The sequence below is a fragment of the Protopterus annectens genome, chromosome 3.part1 (assembly GCF_019279795.1).
Source record: "Protopterus annectens isolate FY-2018-M chromosome 3.part1, PAN1.0, whole genome shotgun sequence".
Lineage (NCBI taxonomy): Eukaryota > Metazoa > Chordata > Ceratodontiformes > Protopteridae > Protopterus > Protopterus annectens.
The window spans coordinates 55097068-55116771 of NC_056732.1; the positions used below are offsets into that span (position 1 = coordinate 55097068).

The 19704-nt window shown below is 39.3% G+C and overlaps 1 protein-coding gene across 1 annotated transcript in view; it reads left to right on the forward strand.

Moving 5' to 3' along the window:
• The window catches only part of LOC122797630 (neural-cadherin-like), a 796015-nt gene that overhangs the window by 46603 nt on the left and 729708 nt on the right, over positions 1–19704 (forward strand). Inside the window, exon 4 of the mRNA XM_044066174.1 lies at positions 13212–13416. Coding sequence (XP_043922109.1) covers positions 13212–13416 — 205 coding nt within the window. The remainder of the gene's footprint in view (positions 1–13211; positions 13417–19704) is intronic.

Here is a 19704-nt window from a genome sequence, read left to right on the forward strand (position 1 = left end):
TTGGGTTAACATACCCATGTACATGCATACAATCTAGTAACATGTATGTACATGTAACTGCTGATGTGAAAGTAGAGAATTTTGTTTTTGCATCCCTAGATGTAATTTCCCTCTATACTTGTATTGATCAGGAAGTAGGAATAGGCTTCCTGAGGGAATATTTGGTTGAAAAGACTAGTTTTGAAAATTCTAAGATTAACACCATCTGTACACTTATGGAAATGGTCTTGGATAACAATTTTTTCAAATTTCATAACCAAATGTGCAGACAGTCAGCAGGGGTGGCGATGGGGGCAAGGGTAGCCCCTGCTTTTGCTAACTTAGTAATAGCACACTGGGAAAGTAAGTATATCATGAATTACCCAGGCTTTGAAAAGGTATTGATGTATTACTGTTACATAGATGATTTGTTTTTTTCTGTGGGATGGAAGTTATGAAGAGTTCAAGTAATTTGTCACGTATTTGAACAACACTACAGACTTTCTTAAGTTCACAATCAGTGGGTTTGGGGAAAGACTGGATTTCCTGGATTTAAGTATTACATATAACAGAGTCAAAGGAATTTATTAGTAGTATTTTCAGAAAATCAGTTTTTGTAAACCAGTACCTACACAAAGATAGTCTACACCCAGTTCATGTGAAAAAGGGAGTAGTCAAAGGCCAGCTCATCAGACTCAGTGGACTAACTTCCAAGGACATCACTGTTTTATTGGAATTGAAAAGTTTGAGGTTACTTTTCATGGCAAGAGGGTATGACAAAACCTGGCTTGAGAAAATAGAAAAAGAAGTTCTGTTGAGAAATGGAAGTGCATGTCCCATTTTGAAAGGTCAAATTCAGACTGCAGCATCAAATATTAGGAATGGGAGAAGTGATTTAGAGAACAATGGTTTTCATTGTGCCTTTCTGTTACTAATCACCAACGAGATGTGGTCCATTAAAGAAATTATAGTGGACAATTGGAAAGTCTTGTTGGGGAACATTGATTTGGTTAAGGTTATAGGCGCATGACCAAAATTCACTTTTAAGAAAAACTTAAACATGAAAAGCTTATTGGAACAGGGGAGAAGTTACAACAGTAACACTAATAAAAGTTTCATTCAGACCAGAGGCACTTTTTCTTGCTATAATTGTAGACAATGCAGGTATATTAGTAATTCATCCTCGGTCAAAAGAAAAAAACTTTTGGTCAAAGGGCTATTTCACTTGCAATAGTGAAATAGTAGTGTATATTGCACAATGTGAATCATGCCCCAGTTATTATATTGGGAAGACCATTTGGTGTCTTAAAAGGCGGATTTATAAACACGTGTTGGCCATAAAGAAAAAAGAACAAACCAGTGCTTTGGCAAGACATTCTATCATATGTAGTGATTTTAAAAAGTTGACTTTTTTGTTATAGATAGTGTTGGACAGGACTTATACACAGGGGATTACAAGACACTGTTAGAGTGCAAGGAATCTTTGTGGCAAATACATTTGGGTGCAGATCATGCACCAGGTTTAAATGATTACATCAATATTAAATGTTTTTTACAATGTAAGTAACTATATTAGTTACGATTATAAAAATTGATTTATTTTTATAACATAATAATGTTTTATGAGTAATGAAAATTTTTTTATTTTTTATATTTTGTATTTAAAAACAGTTGAAATGGTTTGAATGAATGACATCACCAATCATATGATTTTCTAATTATTTAAATTGTCTTTAGGGGTGGTTTCATTGTTTCTCAGGAAGTTCACATGTATTAAAGTGAATGAAAGCACTAAGATTCTGTGTCTGTGCTTTTTGGATCTACAATTTGGGGCATTTGTGATTGTTTCGTTTCACATGTATGTACATGTGTACAGTCTGGTAGCATATACATGTGCATGTATACAGTCTAGTAACATACATGTACATGTACACAGTCTAGTACATACATGTACATGTATAGAATATAGTAACATATATGTACATGTAGACAGTCTAGTAATATACACATACATGTACATGTATGCAGTGCATTAACTCACATGTACAATCTAGTAATGTACATGTACAGGTATACAATCTAGAGTAACATACATGTACATGTATACAATCTAGTAACATACATGTACATAGTCTAGTACATACATGTACATTTATAGAATATGGTAACATATATGTACATGTATAGAATCTAGTAACATACACATACATGTGCATGTATGCAGTGCATTAACACACATGTACATGTACAATCTAGTCATGTACATGTATACAATCTAGAGTAACATAAATGGCATGTATATAATCTAATAGCATACATTCACATGTACATGTATACGGTCTAGAGTAACATACATGTACATGTATACAATCTAGAGTAACATACATGTGCGTGTACATTTATACAGGCTAGTAACATGCATGTGCATGTATACAATCTACAGTAACATACATGTGCATGTACTTGTATACAGTGTAGTAACATACATGTACATGTATACAATCTATTAATATACCACTTCTGCATAAATACACTTCATGGCATATACTGTAGATGTTTCAGTTACCCAAATAACTCATTGTAGTATGCATTCAAGTAAAATGTCATGATTTGCATCACAGAACTGTACAGTCCAAATATGCAGAATTGTTTTATTTATTTTGTACTTGATGGCTTTACTGGACTAACTCGAGTGCTGACCTTGTATTTGTGTAAAATGCCGATGGATATTGTGGAAATCATAACAGTGTCTGATAATGCTGTATACAGGTCTGTGCCGGCCATTTAGTGTATCTTGACACATAAGTGAGACTCTCACCCCCTGCTGGGATTTACTTCCACACACAATGCAACCCACGTCTTGTCTGAAAGAAATGCTTGTAATGGATGGTTGTAGTTGCCCCTCTTGTTTTCCCTTCAGTGATCCATGTCTCTTCTGCAACCTACATCAGCTCTGCTCTACCACTCTGCCTGTGAGCCAGCCCCTCAGCTGTTTACTTTAATAAGCTGTAATATGCTGACAAATTTAGTCCATCAAAGGATCAGAGAATCCACAAGTCTTTTGTAATACTCTTTTGTACTCTAGTCTCCACAGTACATTGCTTAATGCAAATTAACTGTAGCTTTATATGATTTGTGTGTATAGGCAACTCAGAAACTGCATCTAAAGTTAATACTTGTCCATTATTACAGTTTTCATGGTTTAGTTCCCAAGAACATTGTTGTGGAACTGGCCAGGCAGCCATTTAAATCTATGGAATTATTTAACCCCCCCCCCCTCCCGAATAAGGAACTATTAAGGATGTCTGGGATGTTGATCACACTGTTGACTTGTGCACACTTTCCAAACCTCACAGTAAATCAGACTTGTATCATTTCTGCTTGATGATGACAGTAAATCGTACTTGTATCGTTTCTGCTTGATGATGACAGTAAATTGTACTTGTATCGTTTCTGCTTGATGATGACAGTAAATCGTACTTGTATCGTTTCTGCTTGATTATGACAGTAAATTGTACTTGTATTGTTTCTGCTTGATGTTGACAGTAAATTGTACTTGTATTGTTTCTGCTTGATGATGACAGTAAATCGTACTTGTATCATTTCTGCTTGATGATGACAGTAAATCGTACTTGTATCGTTTCTGCTTGATGATGACAGTAAATCGTACTTGTATTGTTTCTGCTTGATGATGACAGTAAATCGTACTTGTATTGTTTCTGCTTGATGATGACAGTAAATCGTACTTGTATTGTTTCTGCTTGATGATGACAGTAAATCCTACTTGTATCGTTTCTGCTTGATGATGGCAGTAAATCCTACTTGTATCGTTTCTGCTTGATGATGACAGTAAATCGTACTTGTATTGTTTCTGCTTGATGATGACAGTAAATCGTACTTGTATTGTTTCTGCTTGATGATGACAGTAAATCGTACTTGTATTGTTTCTGCTTGATGATGACAGTAAATCGTACTTGTATTGTTTCTGCTTGATGATGACAGTAAATCGTACTTGTATTGTTTCTGCTTGATGATGACAGTAAATCGTACTTGTATTGTTTCTGCTTGATGATGACAGTAAATCCTACTAGTATTGTTTCTGCTTGATGATGACAGTAAATCCTACTTGTATTGTTTCTGCTAGATGATGACAGTAAATCCTACTTGTATTGTTTCTGCTTGATGATAACAGTAAATCCTACTTGTATTGTTTCTGCTTGATGATGACAGTAAATCCTACTTGTATTTTTCTGCTTGATGATGACAGTAAATCCTACTTGTATTGTTTATGCTTTATGACAGTAAATCCTACTTGTATCGTTTCTGATTGATGATGGCAGTAAATCCTAGTTGTATTGTTTCTGCTTGATGATGACAGTAAATTCTACTTGTATCGTTTCTGCTTGATGATGACAGTAAATCCTACTTGTATCGTTTCTGCTTGATTATGACAGTAAATCCTACTTGTATCGTTTCTGCTTGATGATTACAGTAAATCCTACTTGTATTGTTTCTGCTTGATGATGACAGTAAATCCTACTTGTATTGTTTCTGCTTGATGATGACAGTAAATTGTACTTGTATTGTTTTTGCTTGATGATGACAGTAAATCTTACTTGTATTGTTTCTGCTTGATGATGACAGTAAATGGCACTTGTATTGTTTCTGCTTGATGTTGTTCTACTTTTTTGGTTATACAGTAGTAAAATTAGAGAGGGATAGCCTCTGATAACATATAACATAATCGCCAACATAGCATGTAATAGAACCTCTGTTACATAACCTCTGACATAAAGTAACATAACCTCTAACATTACATGTAACATAACCTCTGACATAATGTGGCATAATCTCTGACACATAACCTATGACATGTAACAGAACCTACAACACAGCATGTAATGTAACCTCTGACAGAATGCGTAGCATAACTTCCGACATAACATGATACATAACCTCTATTTTACAAATATCATATTCCAAAATAGGAACAACAACAGGCTCTCTTCAGCCCTATTTCGAGATCTGTCGAAGGCCTTTGATATAGTCAACCCCAAGTTATTCATCCATTCCCTAAAATCCATCTCCCTAGATAACCATGCTATTCAGTGTTTCCTATCCTATCTGAATGGCAGACAACAGGCTGTATTACTGCAGGGCATACTGTCCACCCTGCTACCTCTCACCCTTGGTGTCCCTCAGGGCTCTATTCTAGGTCCTCAACTCTTTTTTATCTTCATCAGCAATCTTCATACTGCCATCCCTGATGCAACCTGCATTCAATATGCAGATGATTCTATCCTGATCTGTACAGCCTCCTCCCCTTTAGACCTGCAAACCTTAACACAAAACACATTTAACACAGTTGGAAATTGGCTCTCTAGTCCCCGTCTGTTATTAAATCCCAACAAAACTAAACTGCTCCTCTTTACCCCCACCAGTAGATCCACCCCATGTTCCTTCTCCATAACATCCAACAATGGTACCTCTATCTCTCCAGATGACCATACTAAGCTTTTAGGAGTAATATTGGACAATAATCTCAGATTTGATGTGCATATCAATAAAACTATTAAAACATTAATAAGAAGCTTGGCTCATTATACAGAAGCAAACCTTTTCTAACTTCATTAACTAGGACTGCAATCGCCTGCTCACACCTACTCACTACCCTTCTATATGCCTCCCCCATACTCTCCAATTTGAGCAAAATTGAACTTAGTAAGCTCTCTCACTGTTACAACCATATTGCCAGATTTGCCATAGGCTCAACATATAGGACACATCACTGTCAAAACCTCAGTCTTCTTGAGTGGCTAGAACTGCCTAGCTGACTTCTGTTCAATCAGCTTATAGTAGCACAGAAAATTCTGTACCTCCCTGAAAATACTCCAGCACTCAAAAATATCATAAAGCCATACAGTAATTCAAGGCAACTACAATCACCCAATAAACTGTTGGTCCAAACCTACAAAGCCATTATCGCAGCCGGCGACTCCCAGTTTGCCAACATCACTGGTAAAACTTGGAATTCACTTCCATCTAACCTTAGCCTCGAACCTTCTTTAAGTCTCTTCAAAAAAGGCCTCAAAAGTATTTTAAAGAGCACTGGCTGTGTCCCTGTACTAACCCTGATTAATCTCTACATATTTAATGCCTTATTTAAATTAATATTGTACACATCTCTTGCTCATAATAGCATGCTGCAACCTGTTGTTTTTGTATACTATTACACACTGTGTATATTGTCAGTACGTACTAGAGGGCTTTGTAAATACATTTGACTCATATCTGTTATGTTCGATCTGTGTTATCTGGAGCTTTTCTCCCCGGGCCTCCGCTGAAAATGGACATATATCCACTCGGACTATCCCGGTCAACAAATGTAAAATAAAATAAGTAAATAACCTCTGACGTAACATGTAGCATAACTGTTGACGTAACGTGTAACATGTAACATAACCTCTGATGTAATATGTAATAAAACCTGCAACATAATGTGTAACATAACCTCCAACATAATGTGTAAAATGTCATAGCACATTATAATTGAGCTAAACATGAACATATCCAAACGATCTGAGAAAACTTCTCAACCATCTCTCCTTGTCATCAAAGCTCTGTCACTAAAATGCATGCCCTTCTACCTGCCAAGAGTATTCAATGGAATATGTATCACAGCAGTCTACATCCCACTTGATGTTAATATCAGTGACACTCTGCCACCTTATATCAGTCTATAAGTGACCTGCAAAACAGAAATCCAGAGCATGCAATAGTAATTGCAGGAGACTTCACTCAGGCTAACCTAAAGACTGTATTATCCCACTACCACCAGCATGTAAACTTTGCCACAAGGGGGTAAATATACTGGATAAGGTCTACAGTAACATCAAAGTTGCATATAAAGCAAAATCTTATCCATCTGTAGGGAGCTCTGACCACCTAGCCATCATGCTGGTTCCAGCCTATAAATCCATACTGAAAACCAGTACACTGACCAGAAAACAAATAAGGATCTGGCCTGAGAGAGCAATCTCAGCTCTACAAGACTTATTCGACTATACAGACTGGTCAGTGTTTAGAGAGGCTGCTGTATGTTGACTTGGACACATACACTGAGTCAGTCACATCTTACAGTTCTAAGTGTGTGGAGGATATAACAAACACCAAACTCATCACCATACAGGCAAATCCAAAACCTTGGCTAACTAGTGAGGTGTACGAGCTTTTGAAGGTAAGAAACGCAGCTTTCAAATCACAAGATATGGAAGCTTTAAGTCTGGCCAGAGCCAAACTTGAATAAAGGTAACAAAGAGCTGAAAAGATCCTATGCCAGAAAATTCCAAAGCCACTTCAGGGACCTGAAGGATACCAGGCAACTATGGAAAGCGATTCAAACCATCACTGACTACAAGTCTACATCAGCTTCATGTGATGATAGTACTGAGTTTCTGAACCAACTGAACAAATTATTCAGTAGGTTTGATGCTGACAGCAAAACAACATGCAAAATCCCTGGAGACAAGGATGCAGCGGTGCTGAGCTTCAATACAGTTGATGTCACCAGAACCCTAAAACGTGTCAACTCAAGGAAACCAGCTGGCCCTGACAATATCATGGGCAGGGTACTAAGGGGATGTGCAACAGAACTGGCTCCAGTACTCACTGACATCTTCAACACTTCACTCCATCTAGCCAGTGTTCAGAAATGCTTCAAGGAGATGACTATCATTCCTCTAACCAAGAAACACAGCAAACAACTCTGAATGACTTTTGACCAGTTGCTTTAACCTCAATGGTAATGAAGTGCCTGGAGAGGCTGGTCAAAGATCATATAGCTTCAATCTTACCTGTGGCACTGGCTACACTGCAGTTTGCATACAGGACAAACTGCAGTACAGGGGATGCCATCTCACTAGCTCTCCATGAAACACTGAAACAACTTAGAAGGCAAAAGCTGCTATGCATGACTGCTATTCATCTATTTCAGTTCTGCCTTCAATACTGTCATCCCTCAGAATCTGATATCAAAGCTACTTCAGCTTGGCATAGACTCTCATTTATGCAATTGGATTCTGAGCTTCCTTACTGAAAGACCTCAAAAGGTTTGTGTGGGAGAAAACAGCTCTGGAAGTATCATCCTGAACACAGGAATACCACAGGGGTGTATCTTAAGCCCTCTCCTTTTCACTCTGCTGACACATGACTGCATGGCCAGACATGAGACAAATAGGATCATCAAATTCATGGATGACACCACTGTTATAGGCCTGGTCAAAGACTGAGAGGAGGAGGCCTGCAGGAACGAGATTGATCAACTACTGGTCTGGTGTGAAAGCAACAATCTAGCACTGAATGTCAGCAAGACAAAGGAGTTGATTGTTGATTTCAGAAGATCTCAAGTACCACACAAACCTCTAGTGATGAAAGGGATGACAGTGGAAAGGGTCAAGAGTACAAAGTTCTTGGGTGTTCATATCATGGAGAACTTATCCTGGTCAGTCCATGTATCCAGCACAGTCAAAAAAGCTCAGCAACACTTGCACTTTCTAAGGAAACTTAGGAAGGCAAAATTACCAAGCTCCATACTTCAGACCTTTTATGGGGGCACCCTTGAAAGTGTCCTGACCAATAGCATTGCAGTCTGGTATGGGAGCTGTAACAATCAGGATCGGAAGGCTCTCAAGAGAGTTGTAAGGTCGGCAGAAAGAGTCATTGGCACCTCCCTTACACCTCTGGAAGATATACACAAATGGCAGTGCATCGACAGGCCCAAAAAGATTTCCAGCAATCCAATGGATCCTGCCAATGGTCTGTACACTTGCCTTTCCTCAGGCAGGAGATACAGAAGCCTGCATTGTAAGACCACCAGACTAAACAGTTTTGTTCCGCTCTCCATTAGACTATTGAAAAAACTGGGAAAAACGAACCATGATGTCTGTTACATAACTAGCCTATCAAGGGGCTTATTTTATGGATGTGCAATAACTAAGTGCAACACTAAGGTAGCTCACCTACACACTGAAGGACTGTAAAGTGCAATATACAAACTGCAATAATTTAGTCTATTCATAGATATGCTGCTATTGCTTCAATTTTACTTTGACAATATTACCTTCATAGTGTTCCTTGGCTTCCTTGTCTCCTGTTCTGGGATGGGTGTGAGTCACTGCTGTCCTACTTTACTTACTAATTGATACTTATTGAATTTCTACTGTGATATTTTATTAAATTTTCTAACTGTTTCCTGCATTGAGAACGAAGCATTGTAATTTCGTTCAGCTACATGCTGCGTAGTTCTGAATGACAATAAAGTTTTCTTTGACTTGACTTGCTTCATTAAATAAGTAAGTTAATTACTTTCTGAACATCTTCCATTTTCTCTCTCTGTATGTATTTAGCGGCGACAGCAATGGCCTGTTAGGATTTTCTAATTTTCTTATGGTTACAGTAATTCTTCCTGAAGCCCTGGTACCTTGTTTACCTACTGTTGCAACTCTTATTGGCAGTCCCAGTTTCTTGTCTTGCAGGTGACATCTTTTCTGCTAGCAATATGTAGCTCTTCTTTGAGTTCTTATATCCAAGATATAAGAATATATACAATTTTTTAGTAATACTGGAGCTTAGCCTCTGTATTCAAGACCATTTATGTTTATCAGGGTCCTTTGTGGTCCTGCTGGAGTAGGCACTTTGGAGCACATCTTTTTCACATCGAAAAAGTGGTAATATGTTTCCTTCCTGCAACCTCACAATCACTAATGAAGGTCGTTGCACAGGGTGGACCCCAAAACCAGGGTGAGAATTAACTGTTGGTTGGGCTACTTTCTCTGAATGAATCCATTAACCACCACCTTCTTCTTCTTTATTGGTATGGATCTATGCATGTTTACACATTCTTATTTTGGTGCTGGTTTTTAATTTAGAAAAGAAAATTAAAATAGTTAATACAAAACTGTTTCGTGAAAGAAGAAAGGAAACGGTAGTAGTCTACTAGTTCACTGGTGCTGCTACCTTATTTCCAAACAGATGTACAGTGTAACATGCAGTTCTGTGCATTAATGCACACTTGCCCAAATCACAGCTTTTGTCGATTAGGATGGCTGCTCTCAACGCATCACATATGCATTGACATGTAGTGTGATGCATCAACCTGCATGTTGGTTTGAGTCCCCCCCACCCCCGAAAAAAAAGCTAAAGTTTGACATGTTGCTCACTGCCCAAGCCAAAAATAATTACTTCATTTGTCATTTGGCATGTTTTTTTTTACTGTGCACATTTTGAAAAATTACCCAGGAGCCTTTTCACTTCATGATTCAAGCCTGCCTGCCACCAGCATTGCCTTTGCTACTAATGTTATGCAAGATTTCTGCATAACACTCATTCAAGTTGTTGAAGCCATTTTTAAAAGTAATAGTCTATGTGCAGAGACCACAGCTTACTGACTTTAAAGGAAATCTGTTACTTTACACTTTGCTAGTGTCACTAAAACAGCTGTAATATTCAATTTCTTAGTCTCTCTCTCTCTCTTAATCATGTTTGCTTAAACAGTTTTGCATTACCAAAACAAGGTCTAAACATTCTGGACTATGTTAAATAAGCTAACTACTGAACAAGGCCATTTTAACAGTCAACACCCCCAGTAAAGACATCGTAACATTTAGGACTAGAATACATCAGCTTCTATGGGGTAACTGCTTTCTATGTAACAGTTTATGCTGAGCCTGTCTTTTTTTTCTTGCAGTTCATTGTTAATACTCGAAAAGATTTATGTCTTGCAATGATTTAACATAGATCTTATCATGGACACATAATCCTTATCTAAAACAGATGAATTCCTAGGCTTGTTAAAAAAACCTCAGTTTTTACTCTTGTGTTTTAGCGATATAGTTCCCATATAAAATAACTTCACTCATTGCCACTTTACACTGCTGTAATAAAATGGTTTGGGTCAACTGCGAAAAAAGTTATTCACATCCCAAAGTAGGTTGATTGAACACTCTAAATCGGCCTGAGGTGTGAGTGTGTGCGTGTGTGTGCCTTCTGTGGAAGGTTGGGCACCGGGCTGGCAACTCGACACCGTAAAACTCCACTGCCGATCATGAGCGGACAGGTGGTCCTCTGTGGCGACCGCTAACCGGGAAAAGCCAAAAGAAGAAGAAGTGTAGCTATTCAGTGCAAGTCTGACCTTGATCCCTCAATACCTACAGCATTTTCAGTCAATCTAGATTTTATTATGAACTGTTTTTAGTACAGTCTCTGAATTATTTATTTATTTATTTATATGTATACTTGTTTATTTATTTTTTAATTTGTTAAGTTAACTGTTGTAGGACACTGATCACAACTGACCACTGTTGTAGGACACTGATCACAACTGACCACTGTTGCAGGACACTGATCACAACTGACCACTGTTGTAGGACACTGATCACAACTGACCACTGTTGTAGGACACTAATCACAACTGACCAACTTCAGTATCGGTCCAGGTTTGTTTGTGTCTTTCGTCTTTTCCCGGTTAGGGGTCGCCACAATGGAACTCCGGTCCGCTAATGATTGGTAGTTGATTTTTACGTGCCGAGTTACCAGCCCTGACGCACAACCTTCAATGAAGGTACGCCCATTCACACATGTCTCCACGCAGAAGACGCTCTAGCTGAGAATTGAACCGGACAGCGTCTTACTGTGAGTAAAGTTACAAAGTATGAACACATGTAATGTTAAAATTCAGAGGCATGCAATACAAACATGAGAACCTTGCAGAACAGAGAGATACAATTCAAAATAAACAGAGCATTGCAGTACGCACAGTAGAACAGTAAGGCGAGCACTGCAATATTTATTTATTTATTCTTATTTTATTTTATCATTTGTTTACCAGGAAAGTCCGACTTGGAACAAGCCAATTTTCAGTGGAGACCCGAGGAGAAATGTTCCAGATGCATGTCTTTGTAATATACATGGTCAGTAATTATGTACAGCAATATACAACTATAAAGAATTGTAGGATAGATGTGCTTATAGGTTAAAAAATACTAGTAGGATATCATGGTTTGGTCATAAGAGGGGCACAATTTTGAAAAGGTGACAGCCTAATAAAAGTTCACTTCTTTTGACTGACAAGGATCCATTCAGCTATCTCCAGTTTTGCTTCACTGGTCATTTTTGGGGAGAGTGTGATAAACCTACCCATTACTTTTCAGGATTGTCTGCAGCTGTCTTATGAGTAGGATAAAGCAGGTATCTGACAATGAATGAGTGGATGACTCCATTCACACCTTGGTGTCAGGAGCATGAATTCAGGTATCAGTCTACTTGACCAGGTTTAAGATCTAGTTCTTCTTCAATGGTTAATGTTTACGATAGCATGATTTACTGTTGATTGGAGGCTGAATCCAGAGGACTAAAAATCAGTACACAACCATAGTAAAAAGTAAAGCCAGCATTTTTGCTAACAGTTGTCTTGTGTTGTTGACCTCCTTTATTTTCAGGCCTGTCATGTCCATTCATTAATTACCAATGACCAGATACAAACTGTGTAATTTGTATATCTGTATACCAATTGATGTGGAAGTTGGGGAGGATTTTGTAGCCAATTATGCATAAAGCTACTAGGTTTCTGAGAAGGTTTTGATGGAATGAAAAGAAATTTGTATGTGTGATGGGTTTGCTTTATATTGTCCTAATAAAATCACCAGTCTCTCTCAGGTCCTGTTCTGTATTGTCTAACCCCTGATTCTGAAAGACAGTGTAATAAGTGTAAGCTACAGCTGATGATTTGCTTGTAACATCATAAAAGAGAATAAAATAGTGGTTAAGATGTTGACCGCAGGATTGAAGTTTTGGGCTGATTCCCATCAGCTGCCCACATGCATTCTGGCTAACTCTGACTCATTTGACTTCCATATACTCTTAGGTCTGCTTTGTGTAAGTAATATCAGTTTCCCAGTGAGACCACAAGATTATCATTGTGAAAAATGACAGTAAATCAGATCCTTAAATGAAAATATATCAGTTATCCAAAAGTACCTTTATGGATATAATGAAGTGAGTTTGCTGAATTAGGAAAAGGAAATATGTGGAATATTTATTGTGTCATAAAAAAGTGCCACTTTTTGTTACAGATATATTTATTCCAGTTTGAGTCCTGCATGTGTTTGAATGTATTTTTTCTCTCCATATGCTGAAAATGCTAAAATATTTGTATTGTTTGATCTTTTTGATGACAGAATTGCTATGGCCAAGGCCATCTCCTTCCAGAAGAAAGTTCTCTCTTACACCTTGCTCATTAATCCCAGCAGTCTGTTCACTATTAACCAGGACAGTGGTGAGCTCAGCCTGACTCACAGTATGGACTACGAGAGTGAACACCATCTATACCACCTACTGGTCAAGGTTGCAGAGGCTGGCACTGGACTCAGCAGTGTGGCTGAGGTAAATTTTTTTTTTTTACACTTAATGTTTTATTTGTCCTACAGCATTCCTCTTCCCAATGCAGAATGAATTGTGTTACTACCCCACCTAATGCCCCGCTTCCCTGTTGGGACCAGTCATCTCCATGCTTCAGCACACCTCCGTTGTTCTACAGATGGAATGACTGCTCCTTCCTATTGTCTCCCCTTGCAGAGAATGTTGCTTCTTCAGCCATCATTATATATTGTGTGCAACCTTAAAGGTCAGCTTCTTAAAGAAGGAGGAGGTGGGATTGTTGCACCACCAGAAGGCCAATGAGGGGCTGAGTCCAAAGTGCACAGGAAGGAGGCCCTCCCCTCTTATTTTTCTCTCCAACCCAACAGTATATGATGCAAGGCATTGCCATACTCTCCTTCAGGAGTAGCACAGGGTACTACTGCTGCTTTTACCCCTTCGAGGGTCTCTGCTCTTGAGACTGATTCATCCATCCCATCTCTCCCCTCCTCTTGGAAAGGAGAGACTCTGTAGGCATTTGCTCCACCCTGTCCTTGGCTGTCCATCTAGCAGCCTACAGTCATTGCTGACCCTTGATCGCTGGTGTCACAGTCACAAGAAACTATCACAAAAGACAAGTTCAGTATAATCAGTGTGATAATATTTACCCAGTGTACATTATCAAAGTATAATGTGTCCCTGCTAGACAGAGGCACAGTAGGCTAATCTAATAGGGAGGCGGAAGCCAAATACACTCTGGCTAGGCTTATAAATGCCCTAGGGCAGATAGCCTAGTATCTACCTATGAACCTATGAACCTATAAAGGACATGCCTTGGAATGTAATTATTCAAGGAAGTCAGGCGGTTCTCAGAAAGTGTACTGATATGTGACATGAGAATGGGAAAATGTATCAGCAGAGAGAGAGAGAGAGAGAGAACATGTCTAAGCAGTGAGCTGTTAATTTCACCAAAGATGTAGGAAGCTGTATAATTTAACGTAAATGCTGCTACTTGTAAACAAGAATTTCTGGCCGGTTAAGGTTTTATATATATATATATATGTATATAGTTTTATTGAACTTCTGTTAATAATGTAACATATTGACACAAACTTACAAGGCAAGGTTACAAGGTGTTACACACTTACAGCATCAAACCTACTACATGCATATGTCTTTAAAATACAATATCAAAACTGAAATGCTGATAAAAAAACTCAACCCATGTCAATGGATCTAAAGATTCTGAGTAAAATCTAATTGTGTGCATGTGTATGCCCATTTTCCCCAACGGAGATACTGCCTCAATGCCTCCTCTTCCTGAAATACAACACTGAATATTCCCCTTCCTCTTTCTAATCTTTCCCAATGGTCTTTCCAAATTACTCTGCTTCTCCACTACCAAATTCCATCTTTCCTTTAGTCCCTTCACTCACTTCCCTCAGAGTGTGCAGCATTTTCCTCATCCAGCAGTTGTTGTTGTGTCTTTCGCCTTTTCCTGGTTAGGGGTCGCCACAGCGGAACTCCGGTCCGCTAATGATTGGCAGTAGATTTTTACATGCCGAGTTGCCGGCCCTGATGCACAACCTTCAACGAAGGTACGCCCATTCACGCATGCTCTAGCTGAGAATCGAACAGGACAACATCTTACTGTGAGGCTACATCTCTGTATTAAAAATTGGGGAGTGGACTGCCTTCCATCCTACTGTTACCATTTCCTTTACCCATAATTCCATAATACGTTCTTTGTTTATGCTCTCCTTCTTAGCCCAACACTCCAGCTGTCCCTCTCGATTCCAAGTACATAAAATAAATAGGTGCTTCATATTTCTTTACCATAAATAACTCTCCATGTTTCAATTACTTTCCCTCAAAGCTTCCTTATGTTTTCACCAGCCCACCCACCACATATTTATCCTCCTTTCCAGCACATTCTCCTGCCATCATTCGTCCTTGTCGTCCTAGGTGTCCAGTATTCATCCATAATTTTCCCTAAGTGCCTTACACCATCAATGTAAGAGCCTTACATAAACATCATGCACTAGAGCACACAGCTCTCAAGCAACAGGCCTGGCTGGTTAAGGTTTCCACAAATTTAGCATTTCAGAAATGAAAGCTATATCAAGTATGAAAGGTACATCACCTGCTTAACCATCAGCATGACCCAACCCCTAATGAAAGGTACATCACCTGCTTAACCATAAGCATGACCCAACCCCTAATGAAAGGTACACACCTGCATGACCCAACCCCTAATGAAAGGCACACACTTGTTTAACCATCAGCATGAGCCAACCCCTAATGAAAGGTACACACCTGCTTAACCATCAGCATGACCCAACCCCTAATGAAAGGCACACACCTGCTTAACCATCAGCATGACCCAACCCCTAATGAAAGGTACACACCTGCTTAACCATCAGCATGACCCAACCCCTAATGAAAGGTACACACCTGTTTAACCATCAGCATGACCCAACCCCTAATGAAAGGTACACACCTGTTTAACCATCATCATGACCCAACCCCTAATGAAAGGTACACACCTGTTTAACCATCAGCATGACCCAACCCCTAATGAAAGGTACACACCTGTTTAACCATCATCATGACCCAATCCCTAATGAAAGGTACACACCTGTTTAACTATCAGCATGACCCAACCCCTAATGAAAGGTACACACCTGTTTAACCATCAACATGACCCAACCCCTAATGAAAGGTACACACCTGTTTAACCATGAGCATGACCCAACCCCTAATGAAAGGTACACACCTGTTTAACCATCAGCATGACCCAACCCCTAAAGAAAGGTACACACCTGTTTAACCTTCAGCATGACCCAACCCCTAATGAAAGGTACACACCTGTTTAACCATCAGCATGACCCAACCCCTAATGAAAGGTACACACCTGTTTAACCATCAGCATGACCCAACCCCTAATGAAAGGTACACACCTGTTTAACCATCAGCATGACCCAACCCCTAATGAAAGGTACACACCTGTTTAACCATCAGCATGACCCAACCCCTAATGAAAAGTACACACCTGTTTAACCATCAGCATGACCCAACCCCTAATGAAAGGTACACACCTGTTTAACCATCAACATGACCCAACCCCTAATGAAAGGTACACACCTGTTTAACCATCAGCATGACCCAACCCCTAAGTTTCTTACTTTTAGAATTACTAGTTTCTTAGCACATCTTAACATGTAAAGTGTTTCACACTGGTTTGGGTTATAGTCAGTACAGGAAGAAAGACTGAGATAAGATTTAGAATCATGTAGCGTCCATTGTCATGTTCTGGTTGGGGTTTTTAGTGGGGTGTAGTGTCATGCAGAAGAGGATGGTCAGAAAGTAAACAAGGTAAAGAGTGATGAGGAAGTAAGCCTTTAAGTCTGTATTCCTGACATGTAAGGTAAGAAGCTGCTGGGTGCTAGTAATGACTTCTAGCTTAGAGTGCATTTATATATTTATTTAATGACACTGACAACAACAAAAGTAAAATAGGCAACTCTGCTAGAGAGGGGGAGACAGAGAGAGAGAAAGAGGAGGATCCCACAAGGAGCTGTCACCGAATGGGAGATACTGCAAGCATTTTATGTAGTAAAACATAAGTTGGAGGAGATGGAGCATAAGCATATTGGTGTTTCTTGGAGTGGCCCTACAGGTAAAAGACACAAAAGATGATCATACAGGGTGACATTCCCCCGTTCCACATTATTTCAATGTACATTCAACTATGAGTATCACTGCATGAACTGTGGTCTTCGCTTTGTATAGCCCAGTCCATAAAAGGGAAAATTATAATAGTTGGAGATTGGAAAGTGGACCTTGATCTGGAAGATACTGGTGTTCTCTCTGGGAGAAGGCCTCCGATCCTAGTTGAGAAGTTTCTTAAAATGTTCTGTGGCCATATAGATCATGTGGATTCACACCTAGAGTCATGGGTCACCAGTAAGAGTTTTTGTTTTATTCTGCAGAACAAAGCACTTTCTTAGAAAAGTATAGGTTTATGCTGACTTAGGATATTATGTGTGTTACAGTATGAGTAGTAACACCGGAGGGATTGGCATAGTGGTTAAGGTATTTACCTCACGGACACAAGGTACAACATTTGACTCTCACCTGTGGTCATTGTCTGGTTAGTCTAACTGTTGACAGAGTGTTATGGCTATGAGTTGTAGTGCCTGTGGTACCAGATTCAATTCTTAAAGAGCTAATTTGCCTATTGTATGTCCTCGAGCAAGTTACTTAACCAGACAACACTTACAGGCAAATGAGAATTTGGGCTAGGCCCCACAGTAGTTCCCTGGACTGCAAGCCTAGTAAAAACCTATGAACCTAATTCCATTGATTAACAATGCTCCTCTAATGCATTCTCAGGATGAAGACATTCAGCTTCCAGTTGTGGTCCATTAGTACTTATTATTAGTCTGTGAAGCTCTTACACAATTTATTAGAAGAAGTGTTTCCCCGGATTTTCCTGGATAGCTCTGCAGAGCCAGAGGAGATGGATATGGACTGTGACTTAGGCTGTTTGTAAAGGTCACCTTAGGAATTGTGTGGTGATGAAATGGAGAAAATTCACTATTTCCTAGAGTAGTTAAAAGCTTGTGGTTTGATTACAGAAACAACAAGTTCAAAGTTAGGTGTGGAAAATTTAGGAGGAAGACAAAGGTTGGGAGGTTGCTGTTGTAACATAATGAAGTCAGATATGACCCTCAGAAATGTTTTAGGACTTTTTATAGTGAGGATCAGCAAAGACCATAATTGCACGAGAAGAGGAGGGCTTTCCTTTGATAAAAATAAGCCTCCTCCTTTTACACAGGAGCTGAAGAGGAGACACATGTCCCAGTTAGTGAGGCAAAGCTTGAGGCAGCCAAGAAGAATGCTTCTTAGGAGAAAGTGGTTTAGCTTATTAAACCACCTAAAAGTGTACATGTTGGTTTTGTTTATGGATACAATATGGAGGGGGTTTCGCTGGTTGTCAACATAGATGCTGAAAAGGCCTTCAATAAAGTCAGTTGACATTCTATTTTATATCATTCATTGGTTTGGCTTTCCAAGGGAGTTTTTATACACAGGTTAAAAGCTCTGTCCCTCTACTCAGTCTCCTACAGACTCCTCAGAGGTGACCTCTGTTTGACATACAAAGCAATCTGAGACCCTGCCCTGATGAGACTGCTGCATATCCGCAAGTCAAGCTCCACTCGAGTAACCAACATGTGAGACCTCAACCTGGTCTGTGACATCAACAGGACTTGTTGTCAGGATAGATTTGTGTCCCAGAGACTCCCCCTTTTGTGAAATAGACTCCCTGTCCACGTCTAGCAGAGTATCTCATTAATCCTTTTTAAATGCAACCTGACTAACTGGATGGGGATCAGAAAATACACCCCTGGGATTCCACCTGTGTCCCTACTGGACAGTGGCATAGGGTACTGGCTTTTTGGAACATGGGCTAAATTTTGGATAGGCTTGTAAGGGCTTCAGGGCCAGTAGTCTAGTAACTTCTTATGATCCTGTGAAATTGCTGAGGGTCCTGCATATAGAAGTTTAGGCACAGGTTAGGATGCTTGTGGCAGTTTTATCACCATTAAAGTTGTCAGAAAGGACAGGGATGGCATTCCATCAGTTCCCCAACCCCTTTTTGTAATCAGTCAATGTTCTTCCAAATTTTCAGTCTCATTTATCATATGGCAGTGAACAGCAAAACTTTGTTTCTCAAGGACAACCCGTCGACATCCTTGCAGCTCTTTGAGAATGTTTTGAGGACATTCGTAGATATAATGTAGGAGTTTGAAGGCCTGTGTGGATATAAAATAAATGACAATAAAACCCAGATTTTACATACGAAGTACTGATCATTCGAATGGGTTAGAAAGCTTTATCGCAGTATTCTGAGACATTCAGAGAAAGTCCATATGTGGACAGCAAAGGCCAAAGAAGTACTTGTGGTACTGATAACAGATCGTTATATATGTTAAGTAAAGAACAGCTTACAGAGTGTAAAGCTAGACTGGCCACAATGGGGCCAGATGCAGTTAACAAATGTATTTTTATAATGGTAACATTTGCACACATAGACAGGTAGTAATGTTAATAAACTATACATTCTGAGCAGCAGGTTGAATATGCAAGAAGCATCATATTGACTGAAGCACTGGCAGTCCCAAGGGGTCAACGTCATTAACTAGAGGGAATAACAACAGTGCATGAGTAAGGGATGATGGATAGTGTATCTGTTTCTCTTGGGACTCTCCTATATAATATGATAATAGGGTGGGCTAACAACGTACGAAG